Below are 17,619 nucleotides of genomic sequence, written 5' to 3' on the forward strand. Positions count from 1 at the left end.
ATAGACTTCAAAGAAAACTTAGTATTACAACAACTCAAAAGTCCTAGAGACAGTAATTTATAGAAAATGTATAGAATATGATGAGTCATATTGTCATATTGATATATTGAGTCATATGTCAGGACTCTTGTCTACAAATTGAGCATTAAACGTGTGAAGTCTGGCTTGCTGCTGTGCATACTTCTAATTTAAGAGCATGCTGATATACACTGTTGAATTGAGGAGTCTGAGCTACCGGTGCTCCCATAAAGAAAAAATATTTTTCATACAGGCAGATCACCATAAAAAATTATTGGAATGTAACAATTTTTAAGCCTTATTGTATTGAAAGATAGTGCAGAGTTTGGTGAGACTTTAACATGTCTAAGCATTGAGAATCTTGTTGCTTTAACTGAATTTTGAAGAGTTTAATTTTTCTTAAAAAATCTAAAAATCTGCAGTCCTCCACTGAAAACTATCACCACGTTAATGTAGAATGTGACAGAATCTTTTCTTAGGAGGAAATTGGGTACCTCTTATCAATTCTGCTTTGGTGTTCAATAGCTTAAACATGAAGTTATCTTTTTTGATTGAGGTAAATTTAAAAAGAAAAACCCATGAAATTTGGCAGGAGAGTTGCTTGCTATCTGACAATTTCAATTACTGTTGGAAAACAGGCATATACAAATTCTGTGTAATATATGATTTCCAGCATAATTTTTCAGTGAATATTCAGAGTGGAAATGTGTGTGGAAGAAGGAGGCACTTCAGATGAAGATGTAACTTGAGAAGTACATACACTGGTTGTTAAGGTAACAGAAGAAGGAACAAGCAGAAGTTTTCATCAAAGACTGACTCTTATTGAGCTCAACACACCCTGGCTGCCTAGAGAGTTCAGTATCTAAAAATTGGAAAGAACATAGCAAAAGGTCAAATACAGAGATGTTTTAATCCTTTGGAGGAAATAGTTTATGAGTCTGCTTGAGTTACTGAACCTCTTCTTCAACCACAACATAATGACATGCTCTTCATCTCCCCCTATGTGAGCCTTGTACCTTAAAAAGAGAGAGTGTAACTCGCAAAGTAAAGCAGGATAGGAGAGCTAGTGACACAGCAGAGCATCTCAGAGAAACAGGTGTAGAGTTGAGCTTCTAACGTTAATGGCTGCTCACATGGTTGAGAGAAAGTCTGGAAGTCTGCAAACCACACTGAAAGCCTATTCAACTGAAACTAAGTGTACTGGTTTATCTGGGACAAAGTTAAATTTCTTCATAGTAGCTTGGATTTGTGCTGGAAACAGGGCTGATAACACAGGGATGTTCTAGTTATTGCTGAGCAGCTCTCACACAGCTTCAAGGCCTTTTCTGCCTGCCACACACCCCACCAGCAAAGAGGCTGGGGATCTACAAGGAGCTGGGAGGGGACACACTGGGACAGCTGAGCACAACTGACCCAAAGGGTATTGCATAGCATATCGTGTCATGTTCTGCAATAAAATCTCAGGAAAGAAGAAGAAAGAGGGTACATTCCTAATTATGGTCTTTAACATTCCAAATACCCATTACATGAGATGGAGACCTGCTATTCTGGAAAATGGCTCTGGAAATGGAAAACGGAAAATGGAACACCTGCTTGTGGATGGGAGCTAGTGAATGAATTCCTTAAGTCTGTTTTGCTTGTTTGTGCAGCTTTTCCTTTACCTATTAAAGTGTTTTTATCCTGATGCACAAATTTTTGTACTTTTACCCTTGCGATTCTTCCCCCATCCCACTGTGGGGGAGGGAGAGAGTGGCTGCACAGTGATAAACTGATCACCAAGCTTAAACCATGGAACAAGGCAAAGCTTGAGGACAAGACTAAACATGCAGGAGGCATGTGAGTTGAAGTATTGATCTACTCTATAAATGAGACTCACTAAGATTTTTATAGAAGATGCAGCAACACAGACGAGCTAGCTAAGCCTGCGGAGGCAGCATACCCTTGGCTAGAGAGGGCCCTTTTGTTTCCATGAATTACATTGACTGTAAAGCTGTACATCACACTGAGCTTCTCAGCAGAGCTGAGTTATGCTATTACAGCCTCCCAGAATGATCTCACTTTCTTCCAGCAGCCTGAGGTCTTCCTACACGTGTCTATGCAGACATGCTGTTGAGAGAAACACATTTGATCTTCACCATATTCTCAGCTAGAAAAAATAAGCCTGTCTTTGTGGACTTAAACAGATAGGGTTTTATTGCAAGAAATATCTTTCTCTCTCCTTACAATTGCAAAGGAATACTGCAACAAGATCCTGATGATCTATTGATTAACACTATTCTGCTGTTTCTACAATGGATACTAAATGCATTGCTCGCTTCTTTCAAGCATCTCTGGCTCTTACAGTTTTCTCCCTCTGTCATATGTAGGCTGTCTGTCTCATGTCTGTAATCACAAAATCTCAAACAGACTGTGCCACTAGCACTAAGGTCAATGCTCCATGCTAAAATGTCATTTGCTTTCTACATGCTCAGACCATCACCATCATCAGCGTGGGATTTCAGTTCAATATCTGACCTATGTAGTCTCTCCAGATTTACAAGGGTGCATGACACAGCTGTGTCTGCAACAAAGCTCTGTCTGAACAGGATACATTTAAATGAACAAATGTTTTGGATCTCAGGCTAGCCTAAGAGGGTGTGAATGCTTTCTTGGTGGGTGAGAAATGGCCCAAGAAGACTGGATCAGGAAGACTTCTGAGAAGGCAGAAAGAGAATGTAACCTCTTTAGCAGAGTGGGAAGGGAGGGAAGGTCCTATGGCAGGGCCATACAGCACCACCTGCAGCCAGAAGCCTATAGCTCACAGAGCTTGTGGAATGGCACTGAGGAGCAGAGCAGCTCCCTGGCCTCAAGTGGGGCTGAAAGACTTTCCAGGGACCAAAGGGCGACATGCAGGGCTTGCTTGCTGCAACTCAGAAAGAGAATGAGCTGGTCTGGAAGCACAAGCTGCTGCCAGAACACGGAAATATGGAACAAAGTCAGGTATAAATATTTTTATTTTCAGTTGGGCTAATTACTTGGTCTGATCTAACCTGACTTCAGAAAATTTGGTTTATTTGCTAAGATTCTACTCAGAATCTAAGAAAATACCTAGCTGTTTGAATGTTTTGATCTATTGAGACAGGGACAAGATGGATCCACCTCATAGCTTTGGCTGACTCAGCATCTCATACCAGGCCATATATAAAGTAAGTTCTGTGGTCCCAGTGAGGAATCAGTCTTCCACAGAGCTGGTCTAAATGGCAGCCCAAATCAGACAGGTAAAGTCAAATAGAGATCACGGAAATAAAAAATAGGAGAGGATGGTTTTTGGTGACTACACATGAGATGTGTCAAAACTGCAAAACTGTAACATTGTGATAAAAAGGTACTGGATGGGAGCAACATAGCTGACTTATGAAAAATGTTAAAGAGACTGAAAAGGCTGTTCTCAGACTGAGATGGCTTAATGAAGTGTCAAGGTCTCATTTTCTCATTCAAGCTCTTAGTACTTTGCAGCACAGATGACCCCTGCAGAGTAAATGCTGTATTACTCACAACAGACAGAAGTAGCAGTAACTGAAGCACAATCTTTTAAAATCACTGAATGTATATATAATACTCAACATTTCTATAAGATGTTCAGCACAATGATTTTAAGTGATGAACATTTAAGTTCATTTAGGAATTGGAATGTTCCATTTAAACACATGTAGTCAGACATATTTCAAATTGAAGCTCGGGTTTGCTGATGATAGGAAATGCCTTTCTTCACCAGAGCATTCAGACTAGTCATAGAATAATGAATTTTGCATTTGGATCGTAGAGAGCAAGAGGAAATTCTGATTTATGCCTATTTCAAGTAGTTCTACAAGAGTTTAATTTTTGGAGGAAACTTCATAAGCACCTGGTAACCTGGTTATGAGGATGCCAGCAGAAAGTACTATTGATGAATATGCACCACAGGTACAAAGGATTTACAGCTACAAAAATGTCAAACTCTCATTTCACAGGGCAGTTGGTACCTAGGAAGGCAGTGATCTGTGATTATCAGTTACTGTGAATGGTTCACCTGTTTCATTCTCACTACTTCTGAAATTCTTCATCTGTGCTTTATTCCCTTGTTGGTATCTTGTCATGAAACTAAGATAAGATAAGCCCCTTTGAGCCAAGAAAATTGTCTGATCGTGGCTATAAAATATCAAGCATGGGGCATTCATCAGCAGTTATGAGTGAAGTGAATACCAAAATATATTGATGGGGGAAAAAAAATTTAACTTTTTGAATATTTTGAATATTTCCTGTAGATTGGTACCATGAGAAGAAGGTGAATTCCCGAGACACTGATTCTGCACAAATTCTACATCTCTATTTCACATCACAAAAGGAAATCTTCACACATGAAAAGTCATTCTCCAGAAATCTGTACTTAGCTCACTGACAACCTGCAATCTCTTTCTGGACAAATCTCTCATTGAGATACCTACACAAATTTGACTTGGGTTTGACTATGGCCTTTAATTTTGACCACTGCCACCCTGTTTGCTGCTTTGTCTTCCTTTTGTCTCTTACCTAACTGTCCTGTCTCTTACTGAAGTGATATTTTGAGTCTTTTTCTCCTGCCTCTTGGGCATCACTGCAAATGTGAATGCTTCAAACTGCTTGTGAATTGAAACAAATTGGAGAGCATAACAGAAATTGAATGTTTCTCAGGTAGGGATTTTTTTTTTCCAAGGTCTGAGCTTGAGGCTGTAACTGGAATGGTAATTTAAATTAAATTTACAAGTACATTTATTTTGTGCGTGATTATGAGGAAAAGTAATTTTATTTTTTTTTTTGAATTGTCTATATTGCCCAAGTCTGAGTCTACACCCCCTTGTGAAGAAATCTGAAATGGCTTCCCACAGTTATTCTGTGCCCTGCTTAGTGTTCCATATAGGATAGGTGTTAATAGCCCAGGGTGTTGCCTTAAAATTAAGAACTTAAGATCAAGAAAAGTTCCTATATGTTTTGTGGCAATACAAACATCAACAAGAAGGTACAGGCCTGTGGGTTGGAGAATGCACTAAAACAGGATTTCAATAAGTGTTTCCATGTAATAAATAAAGGAACCAAAGAAACCAGAACAGATAATAATGTGCTTATAGTGATATTTCCTTTGCTATTTTTGGTTCCCCTGAGTCAATCTCTGGTTTAGTGTCAGCACGAACGGGAGTTGAATTGGACCAGTAGCTGGTGTTACAAAAAAAGTGCTGGCAACTGAAAACAATGTTACGAGTTTATGGTGATTGGAGTGGCACCAGCAAAAATATCCAAAGGACAACTAGACTGGGAAGCTAGAAGGTAGGAATCAGAGAACTGAGAAGAGAATCATGTGTTACTAGAGAAGACTTTAGGTTTTCCCTATGGGTTAATATCTGAATGAAAATCTCTGCTGTGCTTTTATGTGATGTTTACTTTCCTTTAGAAATTACAAAAAGAAGACAGTTTGATAGAATGAAGTATGCTCCTGTTTGGGTTTTCCACCTGTTCAAACAGTTTTTTGGTAACTAACTGTGGTATCTAATTAAAGCTGCAGCCTTCCTGGTGCACCTCTTGAGAAATACTGCCATCCAGGTAATTAATGTGCTGTGCCTGCACTGGCTCAGATGCCTATATTTGCAGCAGGCTGCTTTAGAACATGCTGAATTATCATTGACCTTGGCGACATCTGGTGCTGGCTTCTCAATCAAACAGAACCTGGGACAAGGCAGGCATCAGACCTGACTCTGGTTTGTGATTTCCACTTTTTTAGCATTAGCATTTTCAGTTATATGAGGAGCTGATAACACATCACATCACATGTGAGGAAGGTGATTTTTCTTTCAGGTAAAATCAATTCGTTGGTACTATGCAACTTGGCCTGCTCAGACTGGAGAAGAGGAGACTGAGGGGAGACATTGGAGTTTACAACTTCCTTGTGAGGGGAAGAGCAAGGGTAAACACTGATCTCTTCTCTGTGGTGACCAGTGATAGGACTGAGGGAATGCCCTGAGGCTCCCTGAAGTATCAGGGAGATTTGGGATGGGTATCAGGAAAAGGGTCTTCACCCAGAGAGGGGTTTGGCACCAGAACAGGCTCCCCAGGGAAGTGGTTGCAGCACAGAGCCTGACAGAGATCAAGAAGCCCTCAGACAATGTTCTCAGGCACATGCTGTGACTCTTGGGGATGTTCCTGTGCAGGGCTAAGAGAAGGACTCAGTGAGGTCCCCTATAACTCAGCATAGTCTGTAATTCTGTGGGAAACATCTTGAAGAACAATCAACACTGATTTTGCCAGGCATCCTTAGGTCAGCCTCATCTGACCTACTGGCTGTCTCTGAGTAGAAACATGCTGCCAGATGGCTTCCTTGGCACTCAAGATAGTGCTTTTCAGAGTAAAGCTTTGCTTAACATTCCAGGTGCAACAGTCAGAGTTTCTGTGCCCTTCAGGACTGAATTTCTAGCCCAGACAAGTAAATTATTTTAAGAAATGTTACCATTGCTTATGAAAGCTGTGATGGCTCTAACTTCACCATTGACTGCAATGAAGGAGGGGTAAAGGTCTGGCAGGCTTTGCCTGTAACAGAGGTGGTATGAAGCTGTGCACCCTTCTGCATGGTGGTTAGAGTCATGTCAAGATAAATGCAGCTGAGCTGAAATCCACCAAATGAGAGACATACATCAATCTTCCTGAAATATATGTATATGTACATCTTCGTGTGTAGATGTGTACGTCCTTCCAAGTACTCCAATACGGTGTATATATGTCATACATGTCTATATCAATTAAAACTTTTTTCAACAGTTTTATTTGCATCTCTTGGCAATGGTTACATGACAGTGGACATACAATAGCCCAGCCCATAATGAGCACCCAGTTATATCTATCAAAACAGTTCACAAACAAAAATCTTTGTAATGGGGGACTGAATTGGAAATGTCAACTGCTGCATAATAATGAATAATAATTTTAAATTAATAAACAGAATGCTTCCACTGGGAAATTAACTCTGATATGAGTTGCATCTTGATTGTATAAAGGCTTTAATACACATGTGCTTAACTTTCAGTTGAGTAAACATCATGGGAACACCATGCATGCTCTAGAGTGTTAAATCACAACACTTATGAGCATGGTAAGTATTAAGATAATGGTTTGCTAAATCTCAGGCTTAGCAAAGATGAGGTCTTCTTTTTTTTTTTTTTTTTTTTTAATTGAGCTTATTTTTGAGTCCTCAGAAAGGGCCATGTACACAGGTAGTTATAGCATGGTCAGTAAAGACAGCAACGATCCATAGAGGGAGCTGAGTGGGAATAGAAATGCAGACATTGTGATGCAAGAGTCTAGCAACCTGATCTGAACTCCCAGTTGCCTCTAAAGCAATCCACATAGTAAACTGATCCGTAAGAAAGCCAAAGACTGGACTATATATGCATAAAGAGTTCACAGTTTCTCACAGTTAATGTATTTATCCAATTAAGACCATTTTCAGATTATCTGCAATCAGCAGAAGGACCTTGCAGTTGAGTAATCAATGTTAACTGTGAACAGACTGCCCTAAAACAGCTTCCCTTCATACTGCAGCTTTCAGGTTTTCAAAGGCATCTTTCCTCTGAGGAGCATCACCTATGAATTCTGTGGTAACACAGGGAGCCTGTGTGAGCCAGTAATCCAAAACCAGTAAATTCTGATCAATTTTACTCTGCAACTTTTTTCAACTGTCCAGAATTGTTCTTTTCATAGTGATTAATTAGATATACTTGATCGCTAGCAACTAAACCAATAAGTTAGTCTTCAAGGCAAGAGGGATTAAAGAAGATTTTAGTACTACTTAATTGATTTTTGCTCTAGATGCTCATGTGAGATAAACAGTGTCATTAAATAAAGATTTGTTTTAAATGTGATCAGTGGGCAATCTGTTTGCTACTATCCTTTCTTCAGACAGAAAAGGCTTCAGGGGAGAACTTACTGTGATACTAATGGTACTGAAGAGATAACCTAAAAAAAGCCCCAGCCAGCTGTTGTAGACAATGTGGTTTAAATAGGAATTGCCTTGGAGATACAATGCCCATTCTCTACCATATTTAATTCTGTTTTCCACTTAAGTCCCATTCATTTTCAGAATGAAGAATTTCTTGTGTCAACATTTGTACTCTATTGTTTCTTACTGTGCCTCTTACCCTATGATTTAGAATTTAGCAGCTGCCTAGTTTGAATACTACAGTTGAAATTTTAAGCTTTACTTCTGCTGTGGCAACTGATCCCTCTTGCCTTTACCTCTCTATTTCTAGCTGCATGATTTTTGTTAAAGGACAAGCTGTTACTTTGTTTAACAGCAGAACATAATGCCTGCCTTTGATAAACATAAGGCAAAAAAAAAGACTGCTTGCAAAAGCTAGGAGCTGCAAACATCTGAGCTCTTCTTTGTAAAGTTTTCAGAAATAGAGCCATGAATGTACAAGGTTGTTTATCATACTGGATTATCTGTTTCTCCTAACATAATTAAGTATAATAAGTCTGTCTAGATTTATATCAACAGAAAAAAACCAACATTTCATACTCATAGTAATTTTCATGCTGGAAAAACAAAAGCCTTCTTTAAATCTGGAAGATAATACATAAGGAGTGCAATATTCACTTTAATTCTAATTTGGGGTCTAAGTTTACTGCTCAAGGTATTAGAGAATGACTGACAGAAGGGTTTTCAATGAGCCAAATCACATACTAAGATACATAAATTGGGCAAGTTAGCATGTGCAAGGAGTATGATTTTGATTAAATTTTATTTATTGTCTGGAACTGTACCTATTGTCCTCTTGCCAAAACAGGAAGAAAATAGGAAAACACATCTAGCAGTTGCTCTACTATCTATGAATGTGCTGCATAGGATGAATGAGGGGAGATACCTTATGTAATTTAATTTCTGGGCTTTTTTTTTATGGTTTTCTTGACTGCAGAATTATGAGAAAATGATTTGTGTTAAGAGTCTGAACGTACTTATACAAAGAAGTAAAATCTACTGCCTAATGCTTGGTTGATTAAAATTACTAGTAGAATGAAGCAAAAGCAAGTTTACCAAACAATACAGAAATATTATGACTTACAAAGAAACCTGACAAGAATAAGATCTTGCACTACATGTTCAGCATGGAAACAAAACCAGAGATGCATCAGCTGTCTGCATGGGATGATGGATGAAAGATGCTCCTTGCAGCTCACAACCTCGTATCTCATCTATGCCACGTTCTGTTTCTCCTTTTGGAGTGCAATAAAACCCAATCTGTTTCTGTAAGTCTTGCAGGATTTGAATTGATGTACTGAAGCTGAAGGTCCATCTGTTCTAGTGCCTTGTCTCCTGCTGATCTTGGCTTTTCATGCTTAAATTCTGTGACCAAAATAGAGAAGTTTGATAGGTTTCCCTTTCTGGGGAGAAAGCGACTTCTCTGCATGAGCTTAAGATTCAGGTGGCAGTGGCCACCAGTGTGGTGGAGGACGCCAGCACAGGAGTAAGGGTTGGGCAAATCTGGCCGTACTGCTCTTCACTTGGGATGAAAATTCTCGTATGTGTGTGCAACAGAGTTAAGACTCGAATTACACCTGCAAGAGCACCACCTCCCGCGCTTAAAATGAGCCGGAATCATGAATCTTGTGAGAACAGTCACATTGAACTGCAGCCATTCAAGGTGGAAGATTTGGAAGTAGATGAAAAACCAATTAGAAGCTGGGGGAAATTTTCTAGGGCTCTGGTGAAGTGACTCAGGGGTGTGCCGCATCAACAGCTCCCTTACGCTTCTAAGATGAGGCGCTCCAGGCTTTGTGGGGAGCGGTGCCAGCGCGGAGTCCCAGCGGGACCGAGCCGCCCGGCCTGCCTCCTGCCCCCCGGGAACAGGCGCTCCCCGTTTGTCACGCCTCCCAGCTCGCTGCCGCGGAGGACGCGGCAGGGTGGGCGCAGGGGGCCGGGCGGGGGGCGCACACTCAACGGGGAGCCGGAGCCTCCGCTCCTCCCTCCCGCGGCGCGTCCTCCCGCCCTCGCCTCTCGCCGGCACTCGCCGCCTGCGGGGCTGCCGCCGGGGTGGTGCCAGCAGAGCCGGCCGGCTCCGCTCCTCGGCATGTGCTGAGCAGGGGCCGCTCCCCGGGGCCGCTCCAGCCTCGCCCGCCCGCAGCCCGCGCCGCCCCTCGCCTGCTCGGAACGGCTGGCTGGCCGGCGGCGGAGGAGCCCGGCGGTGAGTGCGGGCGGGGCGGGGGCGGCTCGGGGGGCAGCGCGACTGTGCCTGCGGAGGATTAGGGGGGTGTGTGTGATGCCAGAGATAGCTGGCTGGATACGTCCCGTTGAGCCTTCTCGTGTGGGCGCGGGGGAGGGAGGAGAAGCCGGGCGCCGTGTGCCGACGGCGTGTCCGCGGGAGCCCGTGGGTGCCCATATGGTCGCGCCGCTCTGCTTCCCTCGGTAGGTGCCTCGCTGTGTGTATGTATTTATACGTATGTCTGTGTTTGTATATGTACAGCTACATACACACGCGCGTATATATGGGCGCGACGCCCCGCTCCCTCTCTCCTCCCTCTGCAGGTGCCCGTGTGTGGTTTGATGCACGGCCATCAGTTTGGTGCCCGGTGCCCCAGGTCCCCCCCGGGCCGGGGGACGCTGCCGGTGGAGGAGGCGGAGGGTCCCGCGGGCGGCGCTGCCTCCCCCGGCGGGGTGTGTAAAGCCCCCAGCCAGCCCCAGGGCAGCCCGTACCGTGGGCAGCTTGGCTGGAGCACAAGCGCTGCCTTTCTTCGCACGCTCGTCACGAGTTCGTGGAAAGCTGCGACAGCCCAGATGCCTTCTTAGACATCCATTCCTCCTACTCAGCCTCTGGCAAAGGAGAGGAGATAACAGGCAGCACTTCTGTCCGTGTGGGTGGAAGAAGAGAAAGGACTACTGATAATGGATTTGTTGAAGGGACACTGATTCTGGGTTTTAATTACTGTTTCGGTGGTTTCGGTGTAGCACTGGGTTGAATTGCTGCCGGAGGACTCTCTTGGTAGCTTTAGTGCAGTGCTTTTAAAATCCTGTGTTCTTGCTTTTGCTTTTTAGTAAAATATTTTCTTAGCTGTGATGCAGGCAAGGAACCCATTCAGGAAAACTCAGTTTCCAAAAGAATGATGTGGACTGTGTGTAAAATGCTGGACTAATGGAAATGCAGCATTTTTTATTTCTCCCAGTCCTGAGTTGTAATGGCATTTTCTTAAAACACGTGAACATTTGTCATTTATTTGGTTTGTGTGGTTTGGTTTTCAGGTTGGTCTGTTTGGTTTTTTAAGTTGCTGGTGTTTATTTAAGTTGGCTTTTTTTCTCTGGATGAGAATCACAGGGCTAAATCTTGCATTCAGCACATGAGCAGAACTGTCCTTTGGGAGAAATGATGCCTTGATAGGCAAGAAGTCACTTATATCAATGGAACTGTCTTCCAGTCAGAACTGCATTTTTGACAACCTCTCCGTAGGATTCTGTGGAAATAGGATATCTGTTTCATATAGCTATACAATTTGGGGGTATAAATAATATCATTTAAAGTCATTGTGATCCCATTCAGTTAGAATATTTTTTTCCCTTTCTGGGATAAAAAGCTGAAAAAAAACCTTACTGAAAGTGTGTACTTTTTTTTTTTTTTTTTTCCCTCTAGAGCTGTGTGAAGAAAGTCTTCAGCCATGGATGTGTTCATGAAAGGGCTTTCCAAGGCAAAGGAGGGAGTCGTAGCAGCAGCAGAAAAAACCAAGCAGGGTGTGGCAGAGGCAGCAGGAAAGACGAAAGAGGGAGTCCTCTATGTGGGTAGGTGGGCAGCAGCCAGACGTTCACATCTGGATCCTCATCAGACCTATTCTTCTGCAAAAAAATATGTAATTGTTCATAGGAGACCATTGCAAAGGAAACAAGAGGCAAGCTGTGCCTTCCTGAGCTCCGGTTCTTTGAAGCCAAGCCTTACCGTACAGGTCATTGGCTGGCACTCCATGCAAGAAGTTTTCTAGATCAAGGCTCAAGGGTGGTTGGCACAGTAAAAATTAATATGGAAAAATGTAGAAGCTGGAGGTGAAGGTGGCTTCACAGCATTCTACAGAGCATGTGGGGCTTGAATAGGATTTCAGGAAGAGAGACTTGAGAGGTTAGCTCAGGAGTTGAGTAGTAGACATGCCGACTGCTTGGTGCATTGACAGTAATGTTTTGTATGGCAAAGTGTTATCTTCTGAAATTAATTTCATGTTCTGTAATTACTATTGCAAATTCATGGCAGATATTTTCTACGACCTCTCAAGGAAAAGCCTCTGCAGTTGATGAGGTAGGGCAGGTAGACCCCAGGCTAACAAAGCAGTTGTTAGTGTCTTATTCTAGGCCACACAAGTCTTGCATAGAAAGCCTGGGATAAAATTCTTTCCAAATCCCTGACTGGTACTTCAATGCATGATAGTCATCTTCATTTAGCAAATAGTGGGCTTTAGAGGAGTATCTTGCAAATGCTGTCATGAAAAATTCACAGAAAAACAATCTGCCAAGACTATATGAGCAAGTGGTTATTTATAAAAAAATTATATGGATCCGTTTCTCTTATTCATCAAATAAAGCTAGTCCATAAAAAAAATGGAGGGGGGGGAAATAGCCTTTTCTTTAGGTAGCTTCTGTTCTGTTGATTTTGTAGCAGGTCAGTTCTGTAATGGGCTCTGTGTGTACTGAGGGAGATGTGCACACGTATCAGAGAGAAGTTAAACAGAGCTGAAAACCATAGGCATTTCTTTTCAATGGGAGTACTGAGGTCTCTGGTATTCCAATGCCTTTTTTGGATTCCCTCTATTGTTGCAGGCTAGTGCCAGTCTGTAAGAAATTATTTCTGCTCCAGATAGTGTGGACTACTCATTTGGAATATGCTTCCCTCCCTTTTAAGCCATAGCAAAGCTCAGTGCTCTTGCCAACAGGGATGGCAGTCATTTTGAGCACTAATTGTAGGATGAATCTATTTTAAAAGGAGCATCTGCTCATTTTCAAGATATTGAAATAGATGTTCTTCCACTGTATATTGTGCTTGATGTTGGAATCATTTTCCAGCAGAAGGACTTTCTTTTATTTTGTTTTCTTGTAGTCCTGGCCAAGCTTCTGGGGTCATCGATTTCTTTGTATTAGAAACCTGCATTGTGTGCTAAATTAATCTTTGTGTCTGACCTGTTCTCCAAACCATAATAACATTTGAACCTAGTTCTGTTCCCAAAGGCAACAGATTTCCTATTGTCTTCAGAGATGCTTTTGCTGAGGTTGAACTTTGGAGGGCAGGCTTTCTATTTTTTTCAAGAAATTACTGGGGACAGCAGAGCCCTGAGCCATGATAGGAACCTGTGCATGTGACTGTAGTAACAGTGGAGGATCCTTCTCCCACCAGATCCCTCCTTTTCAGGAGGCACAGGCTGTGTGCAGTGTGTTGTGCAGGGAAAAGAGCCTTTGGTTGGAAGCTGTCTCCAGAAGCTCTGGCAGCTTGTGTCCAGTTGTGTGCTTGCCCATACAGGCAGGAGGTTTCAGCAAGTTCAGATAGGAAAAGGAGGAGCTGGATATTTCTATCTACTTCCCAAGCACACAGCAGAGGTGTCTCTTCCCCTGTGCAGCACTGGCAAAGGCCAGTGTGATACTCTTGTGCTCTGCAGACTGATAATGATTGTACTGAGGAAGGTGGTAAAGCCCCTTTATGAGCAGAGGAGAGGAGCAGCACAATTCATTAGAGCTCATGAAGACTTCTCACTCCCTTTTTTATATAGTTGGGTTTTCAGATTTGAGATTCACAGCCAGATTATACTGTGAAAGCTGCCTGACATATTGCAAAGAAGAACCTAACAACACTGGGCTGAGTGGGACCTGTTAATCATTTTCAGTTTCATAACATTCAGCCTCCAATTGCTGCTGGAGAATTAAGAAGATGCAGAGTCTTTGGTCCAGATCCCCTAGGTGATGTGGTCTCCCACTGAAATCAGTGCAGTTTAAATATGGAAAACATCTGGACTTTTCTGTCCAGGCTGCTGTTAACTATTATGTGAAAGACTGTAACCTAATTCTACCTATTTACCTATATTCCTATTACCTATTCCTATTACCTATTACCTATAATAGAATAGGTAATAACCTATTCTACCTATTTACAACAGCTGCTGTTTGGGATGAAATGTGGTCACTGTAATTCTTTTATTCTTGTTTCGGTTTTAGCAATTTTTTTGGCACAAGGAAAATTTCTCTTGGCAAAGGGAGAAACTTAGAGTTATGTAGGAGAGCAGTATATTGGAGGATTAATTGAGGATTTTTATTTTTTTTTTCCCTGTCCATGCTGAAGTCTAATTTCTTCCCTCAGTCCACTGTTGAGCCTCCTTTTGAGTACCCAAGATCCCTTCAATACAGTCTACAATGTGGTTTTCTGCTTTCAAGTATTGGGGTTTTTGTCTGCTTAAGTTTCTCTGCCAATGGGCTTCAGCATTGGCTAGCTGAAATTGGTGGTTCTCAACTCTTTCAAGCACAGCATCAGGACCTTTCTTGGTGTCAGCCAGTTTCATTGTTTAGAAAGGACTGAGGCTCAGCAGTCCTGTGTGTGCTGTAAATTTAAAGCTGCATCTTTCTGTATCCTTCAAGAGCTGTTAGTGTGAAGCAGAGAGGAAGTGAGTGGCACTACTTAATCCCCACTCGCTTTGAAACCAGGAACTGAGTAAGAAGGATGTGCTCACACACTCTTGGCAGTGCAGTGTGCAAGATGTCTGTGGTGCTTCCAGGGAGCTGGAGTTTTTGCTCAGTTGACTCTTGAGTGCATGTTCTGTGCCCAGGAATGGAAGTTTCCAGTCTGATCATTTTTGGTTTGTCATAAGCTCGCAGAACAAAGGAATAGTTTATTTGTCAGCCGGGTGGCTGACAGTTGTTTACTACTCCCTGTGCTGGCACATGGCCTTAGAGTAGAGCATAGCACTCATGACCTATTTGGCAAAGCCATCCAAATTCCTCCACTCCCTTTTCATAATCTTTCTTACTTTCCTTTGGTAGTAGAAAAGCCAGCAGAGCAGTTGAGGGACTCAAGGCCAGTCTGGTGGAATAATGGGCTTCAGCACTTGGAAGCAAGTGTTTTCCTTAAACGTTGATGGCCCCTTCTTCTGATTTGGGTTTATGTCTCCCAGTCTGTAACCAGTTCTGACTAAGCAATATGAACAGTCCATTGGTCTCTCAAATAGTCCAGAAACGAGTGTATTTGCAAACTGCTGATACACTCCTTCGTTCTGGCACAATGACAGCAATGATAATAAATCATGAAGAGACTTTATGGTACTTTTTATAATTGAAAAAAAACCCCACAAAAATGCTGTTTAGTATTCTCCCTCCCCTCACACAGATGTCTACTATAGCTAGGAAAAGTAGCATTACCATGTACTACTATTGCTTCTTGGTTTAAGTTAGAGCCGTGTTCCTTGGTCTTTATATTATCCCTACTTGGATTCCTCTGTTCCCCTTGTTATGCGGGGTATAATGAGCAAGACTGTTGGTATTTTGGGAATGCCAGGATGAAAGACAGCTAGTTTCTCCCAGAAACAACCAGCTTTCCTTCATGGCCAGCCAGAAGTCGTCCTACTGAATTCAGCTGTTGTTATTTTTAGGCCTGTTCTGGCAGATCCTAATGTGCTTCTAGATGCTGTTGTAGCTGCGATGGCAGGAACAGCTACTTGCATGCAAGTGTGCAGCAGTGGGGCAAGTGCTCTTGAGCTCTAACATATGCTGTAGGGTCTGGAACACCAATTGGCTGGTTGTTTGCTAATTAATGGATCTGGCTATACATACCCCCCTTCCATATGGGTCTGTGAGCTTTTCTTTTTTAAAAGAAAAGTCTGTCTTCCACTAAAGAGACCGGCATTCCTGTTTGAGTTGTGCTTATGGCAGTGTTTTGTCTGGGCAAGTGAGGTGAGAATCGACTTGGAATAGGTCCCTCTGGAGATGTGTGCATTGCACGGGTCCTCAGGGAATTCTGGCATGGCATCCTTCCTTTCTGGCCTTAGGGAACTGAGTGCTTGCTAATTCACAGGTTTCCATGTCTTTAATGGCTTGGCTTGCAAACAGTCAAACATGAACTGGCCAGGTCTAACAATTCCTTTAAATGCATGTGCTTAATATTAAGTATTCCAATAGACACAATGTAAGCCTGAAGCGGTGTTTAGCTGCTAGAAGTCAGTAGAACCATCACCTGCTTGAATTCCAGCATGTGCTTTGCTTCTTCAGGTCTCATGGTGGTACAAAATTGAGAACCGAAGTCCTAAAACAAGTCCTTAGGTGGGAGCACTTTACATCTAATGAAACTTCACATTGTTCAATGGTAAATATTTTTCAGTGAGAAAAAGCAAACTTCTTTAAAAGATAAAATTGAAATAAAAAGGGAAAAAGACTTCTCAGCTGTTTAACCTCATCATTAGCTAAAGGAACATTTCATCTTACTTCATGCAGTATTTTTTCCCTTGTATTTGTCATGGGTTATTATTCTACTCTTGCTCATGGGTAAGAGAGCCTTTTCAATCATGTAATCAATCTAATAGTGCCAGAACTATATGGCTAATTCCATAAATTTGCAGTAGTAGCAAGTAGGACATATTGATGAATGTTTAATTGTATTTTTGTAAAGAATTTTGGACAAAAAGTTGGATTTTTTTTTCTAATATTTTTCTGCTTATGCATTTTCTTCTGTTATGTTAGAAGTGTAAAGTTAGAAGTATAAATTATAATGTCTCAAATACTGAACGACAGCCAAAAAATTGCATTACAAATAAGGTCATTTCTGTGTTGGTAAGAAAAATAAAATGTCATCCTATCTCTGCCAGACTAGGTAAGATGATTAACTAGGAGCCATGAAGTCTGTTAATTGCACATTGTTAAGCATCACAGTCCACAGATGGATGCAAGTCCCTGAAATGTAGCCAAATTATGGAACCTGACAAGGTTCCTGTCAAGGGCAAGTAGAGGGCAGGTAGGGAAAAAGACATCCGGTTGTGTTTTAAACAGCAGTGCTAATTTGTTTCCCTTCCCCTTAAAGACACAGGAGATTGTTCCCTTTCATGCAGCATGGTCAAAAGTCATGGGGTTGTTGTTTTTTTTCAGGGTTGTTGCAGAAATCAGTTTGGTCTTCAGCGTGGCAGAGTTACATTGCACACACAGTTCTGGTGTTATGCCTCAGTTTAGCACAAGCTCCAGGTTTCTGCCTGCAAATCATATGTGAGCTGTGGCATGTGCCTCTAACAGTGGATGCAGCAGACCTTGGGTGTGACCTGGGGGGAATTTCCATGTTGAAATCCTATCTATTGCTTAAAGTTGTTCTTTTGGATTAGTTGATATCTAAATCTGGCTGGCATTTCTATCTCCCCGTGAATTTAACCTCTTTGTGTAGTTCAGTAGTGATTGTCAAGCCCTGCAAGCTGAGATCTGGCAAAGATGAAATTTTGATGATCTTCTGGAAACTGTGGCTCAGAGCTTCTACAAATGTGTGCACGATCCTCCTTAGGGCATTAACATGATTTCTGTGCAGAGTCATTTGTGTGAGTTTGCCATGTGGGAGACCTAACACAGCTATTCAGAAAATGGCA

At 42.1% G+C, this 17,619-nt stretch overlaps 1 protein-coding gene across 3 annotated transcripts in view; it reads left to right on the top strand.

Moving 5' to 3' along the window:
• The first annotated feature begins 9,988 nt into the window (after positions 1 to 9,988).
• SNCA (synuclein alpha) overlaps positions 9,989 to 17,619 on the top strand; it is a 64,209-nt gene continuing 56,578 nt past the window's right edge. The window contains exons 1-2 of one of the 3 annotated variants that reach the window (XM_086888641.1): positions 9,989 to 10,238; positions 11,676 to 11,821. In XM_086888641.1, coding sequence (XP_086744767.1) covers positions 11,701 to 11,821 — 121 coding nt within the window. In that variant the 5' untranslated portion in view covers positions 9,989 to 10,238; positions 11,676 to 11,700. Of the gene's footprint in view, positions 10,460 to 10,743; positions 10,906 to 11,675; positions 11,822 to 17,619 lie in introns of those variants that run through there. The other 2 variants (XM_023926192.2, XM_086888642.1) reach the window with 2 other exon arrangements.

This window comes from Cyanistes caeruleus, chromosome 5 (assembly GCF_971803275.1).
Source record: "Cyanistes caeruleus chromosome 5, bCyaCae1.hap1.1, whole genome shotgun sequence".
NCBI lineage: Eukaryota > Metazoa > Chordata > Aves > Passeriformes > Paridae > Cyanistes > Cyanistes caeruleus.